The 21,036-nt window shown below is 37.9% G+C and overlaps 1 protein-coding gene across 1 annotated transcript in view; it reads right to left on the bottom strand.

Moving 5' to 3' along the window:
* CUL3 (cullin 3) overlaps nt 1-21,036 on the bottom strand; it is a 100,890-nt gene that overhangs the window by 31,068 nt on the left and 48,786 nt on the right. The window contains exons 4-10 of the mRNA XM_037909781.2: nt 18,872-19,032; nt 17,412-17,526; nt 14,756-14,984; nt 11,768-11,913; nt 7,127-7,303; nt 5,219-5,389; nt 3,962-4,069 (exon numbers count right to left, since the gene is read on the bottom strand). Coding sequence (XP_037765709.1) covers nt 3,962-4,069; nt 5,219-5,389; nt 7,127-7,303; nt 11,768-11,913; nt 14,756-14,984; nt 17,412-17,526; nt 18,872-19,032 — 1,107 coding nt within the window. The remainder of the gene's footprint in view (nt 1-3,961; nt 4,070-5,218; nt 5,390-7,126; nt 7,304-11,767; nt 11,914-14,755; nt 14,985-17,411; nt 17,527-18,871; nt 19,033-21,036) is intronic.

The following is a 21,036-nucleotide window of genomic DNA, read 5'->3' as shown; positions in this document are numbered from 1 at the left end:
TGAAACTTATAAACCATGATGTGACAATTTGAGGAACCTGTCTATATATAACTTATGAATTCCAATTTGATTTTTTCAACTCTCTGATCCCTTGTCTTACGATTGTCTTACTTTTTACTGCCTTGGGCTCCTTGTAATAAGGAGACAATGGTTGGCACCACCATCTTTCTCTCTGAATAACCCAATCATTAAAGACTGTCAGTACCTGAACAGATCTCCTGAAGAGAACAAGAGAGCATTCTAGGGTAACACCAGTTTTCCCCAGCTTCTCTGCAGGGGACTTGGGTTAAGAAAATGGAAAAATCCTAGACACTGCAGCAAGTGAACCGGGAGTTGATAGGACTTATAAACTTAAGGGACTCTCAGATCTAGAGGAAGAGAGGAGCCTGCTCCCATAGCAGAGGGTCCTGTTTAACTGTGGGACCAGCCAAGAATGGAGGACACAAAGTGACAGGAAAGAGATACTCCATGATTTGAAGCACAGTGCAAGCCTGTACAGGAGCATGCGGCGGCCGGGGGGAAAGAGAGGAAGGAATTGCTGAACAAAGACACACTCCCAAAGGAAGGATGAGCTAGAATGAGGGGAATGGTGCACAGAGGTTTTATTGTTTTGTCTGGGTCTGTATATTTCTGTGCTATCTAAGGCCATGTCTACACTCAAAAGCTTACAGCGACAGAGCTGTATCAGTACAGTTGTGCTGCTATAAGAACGCTTGCGTTATGCTGACAGGAGAGAGCTCTTCTGTCAACATAATAAAACCAGTTCAACAAACGGCGGTAGTTATGTCAGCGGGAGAGAGTCTCTCCCTGACATAGCACTGTGAACATGAGCGCTTATGCTGGCAAAACTTATGTTGCTCGGGGGTCTGTTTTTTTCACACCCTCAGTGATAAAAGTTTGCCAACGTACATGCTAGGGTAGACATGGCCTAAGTGAAGAGTATTTAAGAAATCCTTACAAAGCCTTGTGTCTGTTTGCTTTTCACTCTTCGTATCCCTGAAGAGGTGAACTATAAACCCAGAGTATCCATAAGATCGAACTCTGAGAAAGGACGTGCTTAGGCTACTTGGGAATCTGAGGAGTCAGCATTGATCCTGGGGGTCTAGGGAAGTCGGGCTGCGGGGCCCCATTTCCAAGAAGGGATAACAGACAAAGTCTGTTCCTGGGAAACATGCGAGAAGGGTCAAGAGAAAAGAGGGTCCAGCCTACTTGGACCTAAGAAGCTTAGGTCCCATGTGCTGGGGCTCAACACAGCAGTCTGGTGTGTTCAGTCAGGGGGAGCTCTACAAGGGCTGTGTATGACACGTGCTTGAGATAAGTAAAGGCTATTTGGAATGCAAGGGCCCCCAAGACCTATTGAGGCAAGATACAGTAAACTTATCTCACACTACACCAATATCTCGTGTAGTAGCCATGGGAAATTTATGCTGCTTGGGGAAGGTGAAAGTTCAAATTAACTGCTGTTGTGATTCTTTGGCACAAGATATTTACTTTCACCTGTTCAGCTACAGTAATACAGAAATGAGGATGCAGCCATATGGCATTAACTTACACAACACAAAACCTTGTGGATACACACTTACACAATAAACAAGAGCCTTTAAGCTCAAAGAATCCCATGTCTGCCCAGAGTTTCAAGTGCTGCTGATAGAAAATGGGAAGGTTGTAGCAATCCTACTCATGAAATCAACATACCTCAGTCTCTGGGAGGAGTTTTCTGTTGTGGTTCTCTTTGATACCTGAGAAACTGTAAAAGATCTAGGTGGACTTCTTTGATTTCTCTAAATAAAACATGTCTGTGTAATCCATTTTCAAATCACTTGTGGGACAGCCTCACCTCCCAGTAATCAGCATAAGGATTTTAAGTTGCCTGCTTCAAGGTGGTGAAAATTTCAGAGTGCATTGCTCAACCGAGGTGCTCCCATAAGGCAAAAAATTCATTCACAGTATTCAGATTTCTAAAATGGCTTGGCACAGAGAACATCCAGGTTTGCTTGGTGAACAGGAGTCTTTGCGTATTTGTGAGCTGGTAGTATTTGGAAGCCTGTTAGCATTATTGTCTACTGTATTTCAATTACTGTGAATTTTAAGTTATTTTTTTTAAAAAATGTTGAGCACAAAGCACTTTGGACTGCTATAAACAGAAATAAAAACATGGAGCTTGTAATGCCAAACCACCTATGAAACAAAATGAGCACATTCTATAGGCAGTACACCATAAGGCACATCCTCGTTCCTCCCAGTATCAGGAATAACAGTCTCCAGAAACTGACCCATGTACTAATAATGAGCAAAAGTGAATGAAGTAGTAAAGTCTTGCTGTGTGTTTTGTGGAAGGATTAAACTAACCTTCAAGTCACCGCTGTCACAGAGAACACGGACATAAACTGATGCACTGTTCTAATGTTTCAAACACCATAAAATGCTTTGTTTACTTGCACTGATGTAACATACAGGCAGAAACTGCACCTTTAATTATTTTTAAAGAATCAGGAAGGAAACAAATTTTGTTGGTCGTATGGTCAATGTCTAAAAAGCGCACCATAGGTGACAACAACTATCTAAGATCTAACTCATATACATTCAGAACAACAGAACTAGCAAGACCACCTGTAATAGTGCTATCTGTGACTCCCAACAGAGTTAGTACTATCAAAATCTCCCCATAAAAATTGGAAACATGTTTGTCAAAGTGCTGCCATAAAACTAATTCTGTTGGATGTACACCAAAGTAGATGGATCTCATACAAAACTTTGACTCCCAAAAGGGCAGAAACTCAATTCTGTAGCCTTTAAACACTTCAAGGTATTTCATACCAATTAAGATCCAAACACAAAGAAAAACTAAATGTCTAAAAGGAAACTTGACCAAAATGAGATAAAAAGAAAGGCCCCTTGATAAAAAAACATGGGAAAAAAATCCTTGATAAAAAATTAAAACAGAACTGACAGACAATAACAAAGAGTTGCACAAACATTTCTTTAAAAAGTGACATACAAAAATGCGACTTTAAAGTGGAGCTCATGAGTTCAAATACTAACTGATGATTAAACATTTACCATCTATTTGCCTCAACAACAAGTAAGTGTACGCCACCTGCTGGTAAAGCAGTTTAACAGTTCATAAGTTTAGCTACGAAGCTTTTCAAATCTTGTCATGTACTGGTGTATTGACAAGACTGTATGTCCACTGTAATTATTCCTACTTTTACTGAGCACTAAGTCTATGCAAATATACTGTATAACTTTTACTTCATGAATTAACTTTTATTTAAATTATTACATTATGTTTTGGCATAAATTAGAGTTTTGCAATTGTGTGACTCATTTATAGAAGACAGTCCATACAACTATTTAGAACAGCAGTGGGCAAACTGCGGCCTGCCAGGGTAATCCGCTGGCGTGCTGCGAGACAGTTTGTTTACATTGACCATCCGCAGGCACGTCTGCCCGCAGCTCCCAGTGGCCGCGGTTCGCTGTTCCCAGCCAACAGGAGCTGCAGGAAGCGGCGGGCAGCACGTCCCTGCAGCCTGTGCCATTTCCCGCAGCTCCCAGTGGCCGGGAACAGCAAACTGCGGCCACTGGGAGCTGCGGGCGTCTGTGCCTACAGATAGTCAGTGTAAACAAAGTGTCTCATGGCTCGCCAGTGGATTAACCTGACAGGTCGTGTGCGGCCCGCAGGCCACAGGTTGCCCACCACTGATTTAGAAGAACATTGACACAGTAAAAGACTCAACAGGACTTAAAGAATATGTAATAAGTCAGGCTTCAAACAAATCTCAAGATCCAAATATTTTCAGAGTGAGTAAGAAAAAGGCTGCAAGGTTAAAAAGTTAAGTTAAAAAGTTCTTATTTTGTTGAGAGAAGTGAGCAAATGAAGAGTAATGCAGAATCTCTCCAGTGCAGGTTTGTGTTTATATGTAAAAATAGAAGCACAAGAAAAGATTTGAATGATTCTTACCCCTGTAGCCTGTAGATGTTGCCTGAATTCATCCATTGTTGTGTTTGAGATGCTCATATCCCTGAACATTCCTTCCAGTTTAGATGTGAACTGACATCCACATTCAGTCTACAAAAAAAATTATTTGCTGTACTGTAATTATAAAATGGATCTGCAAACACAAATCCTGAAATGTTTGAGACATTCAGTGACTAACTCCGACAAACACGGAGAGGACATTCTCTATACTTTTCTTTAGCTTAGTTCTACCCCTAGCCCATTTTCAGGTCTTGGAAGCTCTTTTGCATGTGAGGAAAGCCTACCCACATAAATATGGTAAAATCTGTTTTCTCTCGTCTCTCCTTACACTACTGCATTTTTTCTAAATACTTCTTTTGAACATCCTTATCTCTTATCATACAGGACAATTATGCAAAACTGTCATGAAAATTCACCAGGACAGGCATAAACATTTACCTGTCATTTACCATGACACTGATAAACAAAGTCATAATAGTTTATTCATCCATCCAAAAAGTTCATTTGCTCTAGACAAGTAGAATTTTTTTAAGGATGCTATAGGTTATGAAGTGAGATTATTGAAAATTTTAGAAACCGCATGGTATTGAGTATGAGGGAAGTGAAAGAAACTATAAGGTAAGTTTGTTTTCAGAGATTAGTATGGTATCAATATTAGAATGCATATGGGTGAAAGGAGGATTCATACAGAAGAAATAATACTTGGTGCTTATCAGAGAACCTTTCACCAAAGGACCTCAAAGTGCTTTAGATGGTTAAGTATTATTAGCATTTAAAAGATGAGGACATTTTGATACAGAAATGGTAAGCATCTTTTGCAAAGTTACATAGTATGTCAGTGGAAAAGTTAGGAATAAGATCAAGATGAAACTCCTGGTCTCAAACCACTAGATCACACTGCCTCACTGGAGTCACTTTCTTGCTGAAAAATTGTTCTTAGAGCCACCCTCCTCCCCGCAAAAGTTCAATATTCTAAAATGCCCTCCTACCCAACGTGGGACATTGAACCCTAATTTTGTAGTAGTATTTCTTTTTTCTGACAGATAACCTTTAATATATGGAAATAAAGCTGATTAGTGTTTTCTCTGTTTATTAAAAACTTTAATTTGATTTTAATGAGTATATTGTAATCAGTTTTATGCCAACTAAACATTTATTAAAAAGAAAAGAAATAAAGGAATAAAACTCAATTTAAGAACAGTTTGACGGAAATAAGCTGCGTGCAGGTAGCCATCTTACCTTTAATTTAGATATCATATTTTTCTCAGAGTCATCTGAAACACTCTTGTTTGTAAGAAGCCTTCTTGCCAAGTGCTGTTTATAGTAACGTTCAAAAACATCTTTCTCTTGCATAAACCTAAATAGAACCATTGCCTTATCCAATATAGTCTCTACTTCTTGCTCCGTTAGCTATAAAATAAATAAAAAATTAATTTGCTATTTTTACTCTCCGAGTACAAATTTCTTATACAACCAAAAGTAATGGAAAAGTAATCTACAGCCAGCACACACAACCAATCAATACTAGAGTACATTTCACTGTGAAACATTCCAGTTACATACCCAGGACAAAGTTAGGCGTGCTCTACACTAGCAAATGAGGTCAGTTTAACTACATCAGTCAGTGATATAAAAAAACGCACACCCAAGCGGTGTAATCAAGCCGACCTAAGACCCTGTGTAGACAGAGCTAGATTGACGGAAGAATTATTCCACCTCTCAGGGGAGGTGGATTACCTATACCAAAGGGACAACCCCACCCATTGACGCATGCAGTGTCCACACTAAGGTTTTAAGTATAGACAAGCCCTTAGATCAGTTTGCACCCATGACAAAGCATGGAAGTTCTAATGCTAAAATGTCTGATTTAATTGAATTTAACTCCTGCATCCTTAAGCATTTCCTCACCACCACTATGGCAAATTAAAGACTCTCTTTTTATGATTCATACCATCAACGCAATTTGCTTCCCTTAATTAGAATCCCATTCTGCCTGTGGGAAGTATGATTGCAGATTGGCAGAAGTGGAACCACTGTGGTAGCAAAATGGCCAAAGGGCAGGGCAGTCATATCATGCAAAGAAGAAAACCCACTAGTATGAAAATGGAGACGAGACAACGAGGAGGGGAAAAGCTGTGATATACAATAGGAAAAAACAGCATTTTATTCAAAAGCTGCAAAGTGAACAGAAGTGCTGCTGAAATGACATGTCATTTTAAATTAAGACTGAAAGCCTGTTCGTAACTCATTTTATTGAGTTTGACTGTTACACAGAAAGTGGGTTAAAAGACAGTTTCAGACTGCAACCTGAATTTCAGATTTCATAGTATAAATTATAAACTCTATTTATAAATTATTTTAATTTCTGAAGCACAAGAACAAATATAAACTATAAGGATCTCAGAGATTTTCTTGCAATATGAACATGTTAAAGGAAACAATTACAAAATAAAAAGCAAGCAATTCTGACCAACGCCGTCAGCAACACTCAGCATATGCAGCTCTAATTAAAAATAGTCGTGCTTCTTTCCATTTTGATTGATCTTTCAAACTATCCTGCTTTGTTTTCTTTCAAATTAGAAAGAGCCAATAAAACAGAAAAACTGGCCAGTGTCTTTTTGAGTAAGCTGTAACATCTTTTCTAAAGGAAAATCTCTTGGCTTAGTATACATTTTTATTGTGTAATATTTTATATTCAAGTAATACTGATCACAGTCCAGCAGAAATAAAAAAAACTTACTCTTAAAAGTTAATTCTTTTGACTAGACTTCCTCCACTAACCATCTCTGGCCCCCCACTTTCATGCCTAAGTGTAACTGTAACTTGCATGCCAACTGCAATTTAAGACATAAAAAAATAAATAAAAACTGAGCAACTGTTTACCATGCTTAAGTCTAATTTCTTCCCCCTCATCCTTTGTCTGTATGTTAACTGTTTAGCTTATAAGGCTTTTGTGACAGGCAACTTTTTTTTACATACCTAAAGCATTACACACACGAACGCACTATATAACAGTGCATTTTTAAGAAGTTTTACACACACAGTCATATAATGCTTTATAAAAGTATAAAAAGATAAATAGCTTAGTTTAACCTGCTACTGTTTTCCATAGATTCTGTATAGTCTCGTAACTGAACTTGTACTTACTCCCTTGACTCCTTTTTTCAGCTTATCATCAATAAATAATGAGAGGTACTCTGGAGACCTAGAGTTGAGGTTGAGGAAATACTCAAAGTCACCCGCAATAGTTTGTTTGAAGAGCCGGTCATTATTGAAAGATTCTTGAAGAAACCGATCAAACCTACTCTTCAAATCCAGTAAACCCTTAAGAAAAACAGAGCATAACATTTTATTTTTACAGATATAATATGGCTAGTAAGAAAATTACACTCCAATATTGCATTTCAGAAGACCATAGTTAAACAGAGATGCTAATTTAGCATTTACCTACATATTTTGCAGTATTATTCAGAATCTTTACTTCGATTTAACATTATGTTTCTAGTTGCTGTAATTCAAATTTATGGTCAGACTAAACTGAAACCCAGGCAAATAAATGGACTAAAACAGCTGCATCAATGGTGGTGTGATTATCATAATAGGATGTTTAATAAAGAAATATTACTACATGCTTTAATCTATCTTTCTTTAAAATTGAACTGCTTTTTTATTTTATTATTTTAGGGGAATGTGCCTTTTCAATACTACTGCTTGTGGTTCATTCTTTGAAATGGAGCACTTTAGAACAGTAATGTATGTAGGAAAGGGTGTTATAAAGTAATTTTATCCTCAAAATTACCAAGAAAGTATATAGTCTACAGAAAGAAATGCTAAGACAAATCTTAATTGTTTCTCTTAATGCCAACAAGGGATGTGACACTCACTATTTTAGTCACATGATGTTGTTCCCATGCCATAGGAGACTACAATCCAAGACAAACAAGCTACTCACTATTAATTACAAATACGTATTAATAAAGGAAAAGACGGGAAAACAAAAACAAAACAAGCAATTTCAGCTACAATCTCTTCTGTAACTTACCTCTGCCCATCATAAATTAATTCCTATGAAACTGAAGAAAGTATTTAACTAAGTTACTTAAAAGAAGCCATTCAAGCGTTAAATGAAATAGCATGTTTCTTATAAATCCATCAATTTAAAGAGTGTTCTTGAGACAGGCAAGTTAATGACTATGAAGAGTCTTGAATTCAAGTAAATAAAGTTATTTCTCTGTCTACCCAGGTTCACTTATGTGTTCTTTCCAGGAATACACAACTGGTGTTAAGAGGAGAAGTTGTCAGTACCTTAAATTACAATAGCATTTCAGTATCCCATTACCATTACTACAAGAACAGTTTAAGTCTTATCCTTTGGCATTGCTTTTGCAAACATCATCTCACCAATGGTGCTGAAGTCTTAGCAATGTGTCATGTTGCAGAAGCAGTGCTGGACTGGAAGGTTGCTGCTTCTTGATGTGGTATTGTGGATTCTTTGTCTTGTTGCTGTTTGCTTGCTTGAAAGATACGAGATGACTAGACTAAGGCAAGATTAGAGTGTTGAGGTAAGTGCTAAATTGGTATCTTAATTTAGATACTCTTCACCTTCCATAACGTCACTTAAAGCGGAAGCAGCACCACTTTCAGGGGCATGGCAGAATACAAATATGAACTGTTGTAACACTTTTATTGGCTCAACATCTTTGTGGGATGGTTTTGGTTGCATGTTCATGAGCTGAAGATGCTGTCTGCTAATGCATATGTAACTGGGTTGCAAATCTTCAACTTTATGGTCATATTGCTTTTGTCTTTGTAGCAAGAAATTCTCAGCATATCATTAAAATCAGTCTTCACTCTTTTTATTCAGTTCATTTTCTGAGATATCCCTTTAGAGTTCCATCAGGTTTTAACACTTGAAATTCTGTTTCAAAGTAGTCTGAAAACTCCTAGTTTCTATATTAAAGTCTTTCAGCTTTTTAAAATAGATGTTTTGTTATGCTTTTTAACTTAAAATTATCCTTAGAGTTTTAAAACTCATCTCATCATCAAAGGCATTTTCTTCTTAATCCTTTGAGAAGTGGTTCTTGTCTTTGAGTCTGGTAAAGAAGTTGCTTAAGCACTGCCACATAACTAATTAATTCCACAATTAATATCAATATTTTTATACTCAAACGGCTTCTTTTACTAGTAATCAGTAATAAGGTCATTTGATTCCATGTTGATAGATAATACACCATACTCTTAATATAGCAATGATAATTAGGAAATTACACTAAATGTTTGCATTTAGATACAGTATAAGACATTTGCAAATGACCATCCTCTCCCATACACCCACAAATTTAAGAGTTTAAGGAAGAAACAACAGTTTTCACCTTAAAAGAAAGCATGGGGTAAGAAGTAAATCAATAATGCCCCAACTACAGGTTTTCCTTAAAAAGATAAAATGAGTGCTTAGAAAAGAAATCAATTTTAATAAGAACATTTCCAGACTTCTTTGCGTGGGTTTAAAACTAAGGTTTTTTCCTCTATGAAGAGAGAGGACAGAGAGTGGAAAGGATGACAGTAGGCACCTCAGCTTGTGTGACCTTGATAAACCAGGTGCTACACATCACTTTCCTCTAGAGCCTAGGGGGGGAAAAAAGTATCTCATTCCTTAACAAAGAGGATACGTCCTGCTTTTTGAGAAGACACCCATCGGCAGGTTGTTGCATTCAACAGTAGCTTCACACATAATACACAATTAATAACTACCACCAAAAACTCTAAACAAGATAAAAATTACTATTACTAATATTCAGGTCCCTCTTTCAAACATCCCATACAACTGTAGAGTATTAAAGTAAAACAGAAGTTACAAAGCTGCATTTCAGAGCCTCTGCTTGCCTCCCTCTGCCCCCACACTCAACAGGGCATGCAACACTGCCTGGAAGAGGTATTTTGGGTGGAAGTGAGAGCATGCATGGCACGAGTGAGGGGCTGTCCACGTCCCCATTCAGATCTGCCACCTTCCCATTGGCTAGGAGATATTTATAATTACTTCCCAAAACCTCTTCTTCCCACCTGCCTATCCTCCCACCTTTCCCCTAGTCTCAGCTGAATTTTAGGATGTTGCTTTAGGAGTTGTGTTTTTAGGATGCTCAGTCAGACCAATCACGTGTTTTGAGACCAGGAAGGAATTTTTCCCACAGGACCAAACTGGCAGAGGTCTGGTGGGTTTTTTCCACCTTCCTCACGTCATCACAGGGCATGTCTATGCTGCAATCGGGAGGCGTGAGTGCAACACGCGTAGACATAGTTGAGCTAGCTTCCATCTAACTAGATCAAAACTAAGTGGAGTAACAATAGCAATTAAGCCATGGCAGCATTATGAACTGACAGGTCAACCACACACCTCATTTGGAACCAGAAGCACACAATTGGGCAGTCGCAGAGACCAACCAAAAAAAAAAAAAAAAAAAAAAGGCAATTACAGTATTGTGTTCAAATGTAAACTACTAAAAAAAATAAAGGGAAAGTTTAAAAAAAGATTTGACAAGATAAGGAAACTGCTTGTTTTATTTAAATTAAGATGGTTAAAAGCAGCATTTTTCTCCTGCACAGTAAAGTTTCAAAGCTGTATTAAGTCAATGTTCAGTTGTAAACTTTTTGAAAGAACATAACCATAATGTTTTGTTCAGAGTTATGAACATTTCAGAGTTACGGACCACTTCCATTCCTGAGGTGTTCGTAACTCTGAGGTTTAATACTTACGCAGCTGCTGCCCTAGCATATAGCCAGCATCCTGGGTGGGTGGGGCCGGCCTGTGCAGTTGCCTCTGCTGCCATAGTTTCACTGCTATTGTTACTCAAGCTAGCTTTGATCTAGTTTAGGTAAGCCTACACATGCTGCAATCACACTTCCCAATTGCAATACAGTCATACCAACAGTGACACAGTTGAGCTGTACGAAATAGAACATGAATGTTTAATATTAGGAAAGGTAAGACTGTTTAGGTTGTTGCAATTTATGGCCGGTGTCCAGCAAGGATAAGGGGAAGCCTGCTAGCTCCTGAGATAAAGGAGACCTGAGCTGATGGACTCTGCATCTATACAAGAAAAGGAGATCTGAAGTCTGTGTACTAAGGTCACCCCGTTGGCCATCTCTTCCCCATTCATGTGGGGGAAGGCAAAGAGGATTCAGGCACAAGTCCTCGGAGTAGGCCTACAAGGGGTCTACCCCCAGGTACTGGTTTTATGGTGGGAACTTTAACTCTACACTCCTAGTATGTGGGAGCAGGGCATGGGTGCATACTCTCCCTGTCCTCAGTGTTAAAATTAATAAAGTTATGGACTAAAAAAGTGTACATCCATCCATGTGGTGTGTTGTTCATTTGCCTACAACTCCTAATCATTACACCTGGAGTTGCTAAGTACAGATTTCTGGTCAAGAGGAACTATTCTCCTAGAAACTTTTAGTGCCTGTCACTTATTGGGAGGAAAGCAGAGATTTCCTAGGAATTTCTTTAATTAGCCTGAATATATTTCATTTAATAAAATGAGCAAATAAAAACAAATATATGAAGTATTATTCTCCAAGCACCATGCGTATGAAAATAATTGAAAATATTTCCCAAAGTTCACCACAGACAGGTTTGTAACAACCTAAAACTGTAAGGTATAGTTTTATTACTAACCATTTGTGCATCAGTTTGGAGGTTTAACTCCCAAACAAGGCATTGCTCAAAAATCTTTGCTACCCTGTGAGACAAATAAAAAAATTGAAAAGACAACAATGAGAAGTTTTATCTACCTGAATATAGTCAACTGGGTTCTTTCCTTCTCCCTCTTCAGATACTAGAGCTTTACCTTGCTCCCTCAGGTACGAACTCATACACTCACACATTGTCTTCAGGCCATTCGGCACACGGCTAAATAACTTGTACATGCAAGCAAGGTCTGAAAACAGAAACAGTGAAATATTGTGCACTACAGCCAACATGTACCATATCTGCATGCATCTCATTCATTAGACATGCAAAATAGGTATGAATAGGACAAGTTCTGTCTCAGAAGATTCACATAGAACAGCCTCTCCAATAAAAAAAGCCAACATCTGCTAACAGAACAAAACAATACAGCATCACAATTCTCTAGATAATGAGACATTAGTGGGGATGTGCTGTAAATCTTGTTCAGCAATGTACTCTTCAAATTCACCATCCCAAAGATCAAACACCTTATTTAAGGATGAGAGAATACTTAAAAAATTAAAATAGAAAGGGGCTAGTTAAATGACAGTTTCTAGTTTTCACTTAAAATTGCTAAAATGTTAAATTCCCAAAGCAAAAATGAGTTTTTAGCTAAAACAGACCCAAATTCATCGTTTTATATCTGTTTGTCAATAACGTAAAAAACTTAATCTTATTTGCAGTAACAATTTTCAGTTCTTGCCTCCATTCCTGTGTTGAGCCCCTTTAGCCCTGCCCTTCTTTGGTCCAGAGGGTTGGGGGGGGGGGGAGAAGAGAGGGGGGTTAAGTTATATAATACTTCAACACCCCACCCCCCCCACACACACACTTTCCTCTAGAACCATCATCATCCTTTGTAACTGTGTCGGAGGTCTTTTCTACTACTTGCCTCTAACCCATGCCTACCCCATTGAATTTGTGCCTGTTCTGCCACCACCAGCTCCCTATTTTGTTCCTATCCACCCCACTTACCTTTAAAGGCTCTCCCACTATTAGCATCTTCTGCATTCAAGCATGCTCTTAACTTGAAAAAAATCTTGACTTATCCCACTTGCCTTTCTCACTCTCTTCCTACTACACTCACTACCATCTCTTTTTCCTCCTCCTGTTAGCCTCAAAAATCTTAGTATCTGCCATCTACTTGCACTTCTTTGACTTCCTATTCTCTAGCCCTGGAACTCCTCCTATTAAATTAATGGGGATTCTCTATCCCTTTCTTCTTTGCCTGCTGCCGATTAATCTTCCATCTTTAGCTTTCTGTTGGCTCTCCCCTTACCAACCAACCGCTCCTTCAATATCTCCTTACCTTCCTTTCTCCTCCTCTCTGTTGGTGTCATGTTTTTGGTATCTGGTATCCGATTCCTCCCTCCACACACTCTTGACATCATGGTCCCCTAAGTTCAGTCACTATTCTTATGCAGATGATTTTCTAACATAATACTTCATCCACAAATATTTCCCTTCTATCCAGTCTTACTTTGAGCTCTCTCTCATACAGTTTTGAATCCCTAGTTAACTCAGATTAGATATGCTTCCAAAGATGAAGATAACTTTCCATACAATCCTTCATTGACCATTCAACCACTCGTCTCACCAGCTGGAAACCTCAGAGTCACTTTACTTTATACACCAATATCCAGTTAAACATAGTCCTGTCACCTCCTCTTTAAAGAAGATGAACATTTTCTCTTTCCACACAGCTAATATCTTTGTCCACTCACACCTTGGTTCTCTGTCACTGACTAGTGTTACCTTCTATCTGACTTCCTCGTGTTTCTAAAGTTGCTTTGGGAACAAGGAACCATTTGCATAAGAGACAGCTCAGTTACCTTCCTGTTCCTGCTGTTGTGATATGAACACTGTTGTACAATTTATTGCACAGAAATACTGATACATTACTTAGCACTTCTGTGCCATTTCTCCTCTGAAAAGCCCTACAGTAATGTAAACTCAAAACCCCGTTGAGTGATAAAAGATATTTTTAAACAGATGAGGAAATTGATACAGAGCTTGTGTGATTAATATTCTTCCTTAATATGAGCCTCTGCATTTGACTGACTTTCTTGATTTCCTCCTTTTCTCATTTTTTCTTCACTCCCCTTATTCTTACAAGCTTCTCTACCTTAAAATGGTGCTTTAGCCACATGACTGAAGTTCTGTTTCCATTGTATGTTTCTTTTACGGTCTCTCCTTTTAAGTTACAATTCTGAAGTCATAAGAGTTTTAGTTACCTCACACCCTTTTGAAATGTATCAATTCCTGGATGTACTACTACTTTGAAGATTGAGGATGAGTGAATATGTACTGAATACTACTAGAGCCACTCATACTACACTCACCTCTTTGCTGTCCTGAAGGCTCAAGGCCTCTCTTGCTGCAGGAAATTATAACCAATCACTCCATGTCTCATGTTCACCTCTTAAATTGCTATCTTGAGGAGAGGAAAAATTGTGTGCTTTTTTTTTTTTTTTTTTTATTATTAACAGAACTGAGACAATTCTCTGCAATGCAGTTTTTAGTCTCTTCTGTCAATGCATTCATCATGCAAGTCTACTGTTAAGTGAATGGCATACTCTAGCAGTTCTCAAACTATGGCCTGTTGGCCAAAATTAATCCATGGAACCTTTCTGACACTCCACAGAAAGATGCATTTTGAGAACAATGCATAGGAAGAGTGGCAGGTTGGCATTACAGTGGTTCACAGAAGGTAGGAGACATACGACAGGATAATACATTCATTCTTTTGCCAATGACTCTTATATTTCACTGAGAAGCAGAACGTTTGGCATTAAGCAGAAATATGTGACATGGATGGCACAGTCCCTGCCCTGAGGTGACTGACCTAATTTACTTAAGATGCATTTAAAACTTGTAGCAACTTTCCCAGATATATTTAACATAGAACTAGTGGGGGTTTTAAGCTTCCATAGGAACATCAATATTAAGGTGTAAAGAGAACCCATACTGAGACTTAAAAGCAAGGTTACAAGTGTCACAAGAATCACAGCAGCATTCCAGGCATTTTTGCTTCCAGTGTGATCTAGTCTTACCTTCTGTCTTTCCATTTTTCAGCATATGAACAAGCCCAGAGTTCTCCATTTCCACTATAGTCTTCATGTGTTTGGATATAAGTTCCCTTTCAACAACTTTCACAATTGGCTCTTCTGTTGATTTATCAAGGCAGTGCATCACCCGTTCTATTTCTTCATTAATTCTAGCTTCTACTTTCTTTATATATACTGAAGCACTATTTTCAGCTAAAAATTTCTGACTTTCCATCTGTGATTAAAAAAACCAAATTAATACCTGAGATACTTTTAAAGTGGGAAAGTACTATGAAATTTATTCTGTATTAATCACATCATTTATAAATAGGCCCATACCAAACAAAAAAATGACAAAAATGTGAAATCACCATACCCATGATCCTACAAAGATTTATGAATGTACTTAACTCAAAGTATGTGAGCTCAAAGGGCCTACTCATATACCCAGGGTTAAGCTTACGTCTCTGTGAGCACAAGAAGAACATCAGTTTCTCTTGGCATGGCAAATCCCGTGCCCAATTTCCAATAGTAGCCATGGTCATATGATCCAGAGAAAGGCATAAAACCCCCAATACAGTGTACCGAGCTGTATAATACTATACTATGGGGGAAAAGAGGAAAGAAAGGAAAGATAGAAATTTCTCTTTAACGCCCCTGGTGATAAATTGAGATGTGAGGATTCACAGCCTTTATTATTCCAGCTAATTTCAGTGAAGAGTATACTATTTCATATCAAATTGTTTTTAATCCCTATTGATCAATATTATACTTTTATTTCTCTTATTATACAGCCCAACATCTTTAAATCACTATAACCATAAATGCACACAAAACAAACATCTTCAATCAGTGTTCACAGTTACTTTGAGGTATTTAGAACTCATATGGAAAACAAGAATTGAAATCAAATTGTTCCACTGGATTATTTCAATTTAGTCTTCCAATGTACTTTACCTTGAACCTATGGTAAATTTTGTCTGCCATTATGATGCTGAAATTGCTTAGTTTTATTAATATAGGTTTTTTTCGGAGTTCAATTATTTGGAATTGACTAACCTAAATTGCTGTCAGCAAATTTTGCTATCTGATTTTCTCACTCCCAGATAGTTAATACAGTGAACAACGCTAGCCCTAGCCACTGGTTCTTAACCCACGGCCCAATCAGTGCACAGCTGTGGCCCATGACGACATCCTCAGGGCCATATAGGTAGTATATATACCATGTGGATGCAGCCCACATAACACACAGAGAGCTGCATATTTATCACAATAGTAAATAGGTTGAGAACCACTGACTTAAGCACGCCTTATTCAACTCAAGACACACTGAGATTTAGCTATTTATTCCTCCCCCACTTTCTGTATCAACAAGATTTTAAAATTAAGACATAACTTTCTCTTTCACAGTTGAGAAATTTCTTTAATAGCCTCGAGTAAGAAATTTTACCCAAACCCTTTTGGAAGAAAATTCTTCACTTTTTAAATATATTGTTTGTCAAATTTTTCAAATAAATAATACTTACAAGTTAGAGATGGACAGTTTCTCTCTTTTGAAAATTGTCCATCTCTAACTTTCTTCCTTCCTCTCTCTTTTTTTTTTCTTCTTCAATAAAGAGTTAAGATAGATAAATCAGAAATCCTGCATTGATCATTTTTCTTTAAGAAATTACCTAATATTGAACTAAGGCTCTCCAGTCTCCTTTCCAGAATTATTTTTGGTAATCTGACTTTTTAAAAAGTCAGCACATGTACACCATGCTGCAGTTCACAAATGAAGTAACATTTTTGATTAGCAACTCATTTTAGTTCCCTCAGATTAGGGAAATTCAGGTATGGGAATTTTTCTGGATTATTTTGGACACCTAAATACTAATCACACACAAGGTACATACTGCTGTGTAATTTTTTAAAAATCATGCTGCACACGCTTGCTGATTTCAAGTAATTTTGCAGGATACAGGAACTCATCCCCATGAATATGAGGGCAGGACTGAATCGCAACCATTTTTAACAAGTGGCATTTTTCCCCCAACTCAATTTTTAGCTATGAAATTTGTTAAACTTTCTTAATCCATTATTCAGGTCCACCCTCAAAAGGCTATTTACGAAGATTTCATTATTCTTCCTTTATTTTATGCAATTAGAGCCTGTGAAATTAAAAATTCTGCAATACGCTTAATCACTCTCATAAGGCAGTTTCCCAAATAATTTCCGTTTTCTACTGACATTATAAAGGACCCTAATTTAAGATTAATTGGAAATTTTTGTTATATAGTCACACACAAAAACACAGACACCCTCCCTATTTATCAAGTTACAATTATCGAATGCTGTGCTTTGATTCTTATCAATTGTCACACTATTCAGGAAATTATAAATAAGGATATGATTTGGTCACGGACGCCGTAACTTTAGCAGATCTCTGTGAATTCTTCGGCTTCAGCTTCAGTACCGGGCAGTGGGGCTTCAGCTGTCAGCCCCAAGCGGCGGGGTTCTGGCTTCAGCCTCGCTGTGACCATATCTTGATTTTTATACATTTTCCCCCATAACTGTTGCGTGAATTTTGTTTAACTTTACCAAGATAAAATCATATCCATAATGTACTAGCTCTATTCCATATATAATTAAAATACAAATTTAAGTGGCAACATTGCCGTACCTGAAAGAATTCTGCAGACATCTCCAAAAATGGAGCCTCAAAGTCTTCTTCATAGACTGATCTTCCTTCAAGACCTAGAATCATTAACATCTGGCAAGCATTTCTTATTGCGCCTCTGCCAAAAGATGTTAACAATTTATAAATTCAGACATGCTTTGAAGATAGAGCAAAAAGAAGAATAAAAGTTAATAAAATGGTACAGAACGCTGCTAAGATGGTTTCTCTCATTAATGTCCCAAACCGCTAATTTGGTGGGAGAGAGGGGAATCAAGTCCACTATAAGCAATTTTAAAATATAACGGTCTTACATTTTCTATTTAATTAAATTATAAAAAAAAAAAAACATCTTTCAAAGGAACTAGTCTGACAAGAGCAGTAAACAGTTTTGAAATCCATTTCAGTTTATATTGACAGTAAATTCCACAGTACAATGGACAACCAACAGGATTTTTGCTTTAAATGAAGCTAAGTTGAAAGCTACCAACGTGGAGTGAACTGAGCAATTTATTTCACCCAGAACAATCCCACAATTAAAGTTGTAGCACTGGTCTAGTCTAGTGAAAGTATACAGTATTTTTTATTACTGACAAAAGAGATAGTCAGCAAGTCGAAACATGGTTAAGTACATGTCAATAAAGATAATGTAAGAGTGCAAAGGATTAGTCAGGCTGGGAAAAATCCCACTGTGTGGCACTAGGGGACAATATACAGCTGCTGACAGACAATATTATTCTCTTCATAAAATGCCTGTTGGGCAATCCCAATGACACTACTGCAACTAAAGCAGCATGCGGTTTACATGCCTCCACACCCAACAGCTGCTCTGAAATTGGAGAGGCACAAAAAACTTGCAAATTGCAAGTTACTTCAGGTGTAGCATGAGGCATGGCAATCAGCACCTGATCAAATTGTAAAACAGAATAAGAAATGTATTTAGAAAGGAACAAATTAACAGAAAAAGGCACGTTAAAACTCTAGAAAAGTAAAATGGAGAGGAAAAAATAAACCTTCCCCCACCCCAAAAAGGTCAAACAAGGAGTGTCCAAGCAAAAGAGAAAACAAGGAGAAGGAATGCACAAGGAATTGCCTCAACCGCAAACTTTAGAGCAACCTGGAAAGCAAAGTAATGGGAAAGACTTGAAACAAAAACAAAAAATAAAAGCAGGGAGTAAATACGAAACCTTTGTAGTTAAACTAAATATTTATTTAACAGTTTTCTTAGCAGTACACTTTAAGTTATCCAGACATATGCATTCAACGTTTACAGGAGACAAGTGCTCAAAAATCTTTTTTTTTGTCTCCAGACTTTTAAAGAACAACTCTCCAACATACCTGTGATCAGAATTACAGACTAACTGGTGGTTTGCAAAGCAAGCTATACATATTTTATGTTGTAAATACTACTTACCACTCTATGATTAAAGATTAAATAGAACAGTAATCAGTCAGAGCCATCATACCTATCTACAACTTCTCCTTTCCGCTCTCTTGCGATCATATCCAACAGAGTCTGTCGTAGGTGATCTCTTATACAGCCATAACGTACAACTTGATCTCGAAAAATTATTAGTCCCAAATTGTAGACATTCTCCACATTATTTTGTTGTACATATACACGGTCCTATAAGGAAAAAATACATAAATGTAAATATAAGTTTATATCCCACACACCTGTGTAATTCAAAATGTGTTCAAGAGATTGTTCACGGTTTAAACTGCATGGAAACAGCTGAATAATTGAATTACATTTCCCCCCTCACACTCCAACACCCAGACTGCTACCCTTTATAAACTCAGTATTTAGCTTTCGAAGTCTTTATTTACACAGATTAAAAAAAGGCTAGACTAATCAACACAACGCTGACATTGTTAGTGGCGACATTATATGAAGAAAAACATGTCAAAGACAAATCTGTATCCTTTATGCTGTTCAGCTGTTCATAGGAGAAAATCGCCATACTATGTGGAAATGCCCATGTATAATCTGAAGTAGCTCCCCCCACCACCTTTTTTATTTTTAAAGGGAACAAACCAATTTAATTATGTTTCCCCTAAGTGAAAAAAAACTTAGTACTGCACAAATTCGCACATTCCAAATCTGAACCTTAGTTCCCAATCAAAAAAACCCCTATTTTAAACTTTAATTCTATAACAAATATCTATTGATTCACGACACTGCTGGAAATGAAATTTTCAAATTGCTTTTTAAGGAAGAGACAAGGTGGGTGAGGTAATATCTTTTATTGGACCAACTGCTGGTGGTGGAAGAGACAAGCTTTGGAGCTTCACAGAGTTCATCTTCAGATCTGGAAAACATAACCAGAGCATCACATCTAAATATAAGGTCAGACAGTTTGTTAAGCATGAGGAGTTAACTTAACACATGTTGCAACAAACCAGGTAAGATGAAGTGGGCAATTAACACCTCTACAGACAGAGGACAAGGGAAGGTTGGTAGTTACAAATTGCTGTAATGAGTCATAAAACCAGCATCTCTGTTGAGACCACAATTTTTAGTGCCCCAATAGAATTATGCATTTAAGTTCCCATCAGGCCCGGAGTGCTTTTGCTTGATTCCACATCCACTTCCTTCGGGAGATGGACCGTGGCTCCCTCTTCTTCTATGCCCTGGAGAAAAAGAAGGGGGCTAAGAAGCACATCACCTGCCTTCTGGAAGAGGACGGCACCCTCCCTCAGAGATCCAGAGGAGATGTGTGGGAGGGCCAGGGCCTTCTACACGAGCCTTTTCTTCCCAGATCCGACTGATCCCAACGCTTGCAGAGTGCTCTGGGATGGACTCCTGACGGTCAGTGTGGGCAACCGGGACCAGCTAGAGCTGCCTCTCACTCTGGCCGAGTTCTCAGAAGTTCTCCGTTGCATGCCCACGAATAAATCAACTTTTGAAGATGTTGTGAAGATTTCCTTTGAGGACAAGGGCTGCTAGTGAGCGACCTACAAAAGAGCTCTGGAAGCTCAAAAGCTTGTCCCTTCCACCAACAGAAGATGGTCTAATAAAAGATATCACATCCCCTACCTTGTTTCTCTCATATCCTGAGCCCAACATGGCTACAACAACACTGCACAAAATTGTTAAAAGACCGACATTTTTCTTTAAGATCATCTCAAAAACTTATTCCACCTCCATCTCTCTGCTTAGCCTCAACCTGAAGCATTGGCCAAGAAACTCATATATCCAACACTATTTAATATACATTTCAAATATGGGCCACAAATCCTCATAAAACAGTATTCCACCTATTACATATGGCCTAAAGACCATTCCTCTAGAGCCCACCTGCCCATTACTGGATAGTGGCTCCTACTCTCATACACACAGACCAAAAGAAAATCACCGATCCCACTTTTTGTTGAGTGTTCTAACATTTGTATTAGGAGAAATGGTAAATAAGAGAGTGCCTGATAAACTTTCCTTCCCCATTCATTTGTATGTCTTTCTTATCTCTATTCATCTCTCCAAAAGTAAACAGGATGAGGTGAATAAATCAGGTAGGGGCTACAATTGTTATCTGGCATTTAATAGTATAGTGCTAAATGAAACCATGCATGTGACATTACTAAGAGACCATCAAGAGGAGGAAGTTCTTGTGGTTTGTACTAGTACTGT

The sequence above is a fragment of the Chelonia mydas genome, chromosome 9 (genome assembly GCF_015237465.2).
Source record: "Chelonia mydas isolate rCheMyd1 chromosome 9, rCheMyd1.pri.v2, whole genome shotgun sequence".
In the NCBI taxonomy this organism is placed as follows: domain Eukaryota; kingdom Metazoa; phylum Chordata; order Testudines; family Cheloniidae; genus Chelonia; species Chelonia mydas.
The sequence above is the reverse complement of the archived record's forward strand: the minus strand, read 5'-3'. Positions and strand labels throughout refer to the sequence as shown.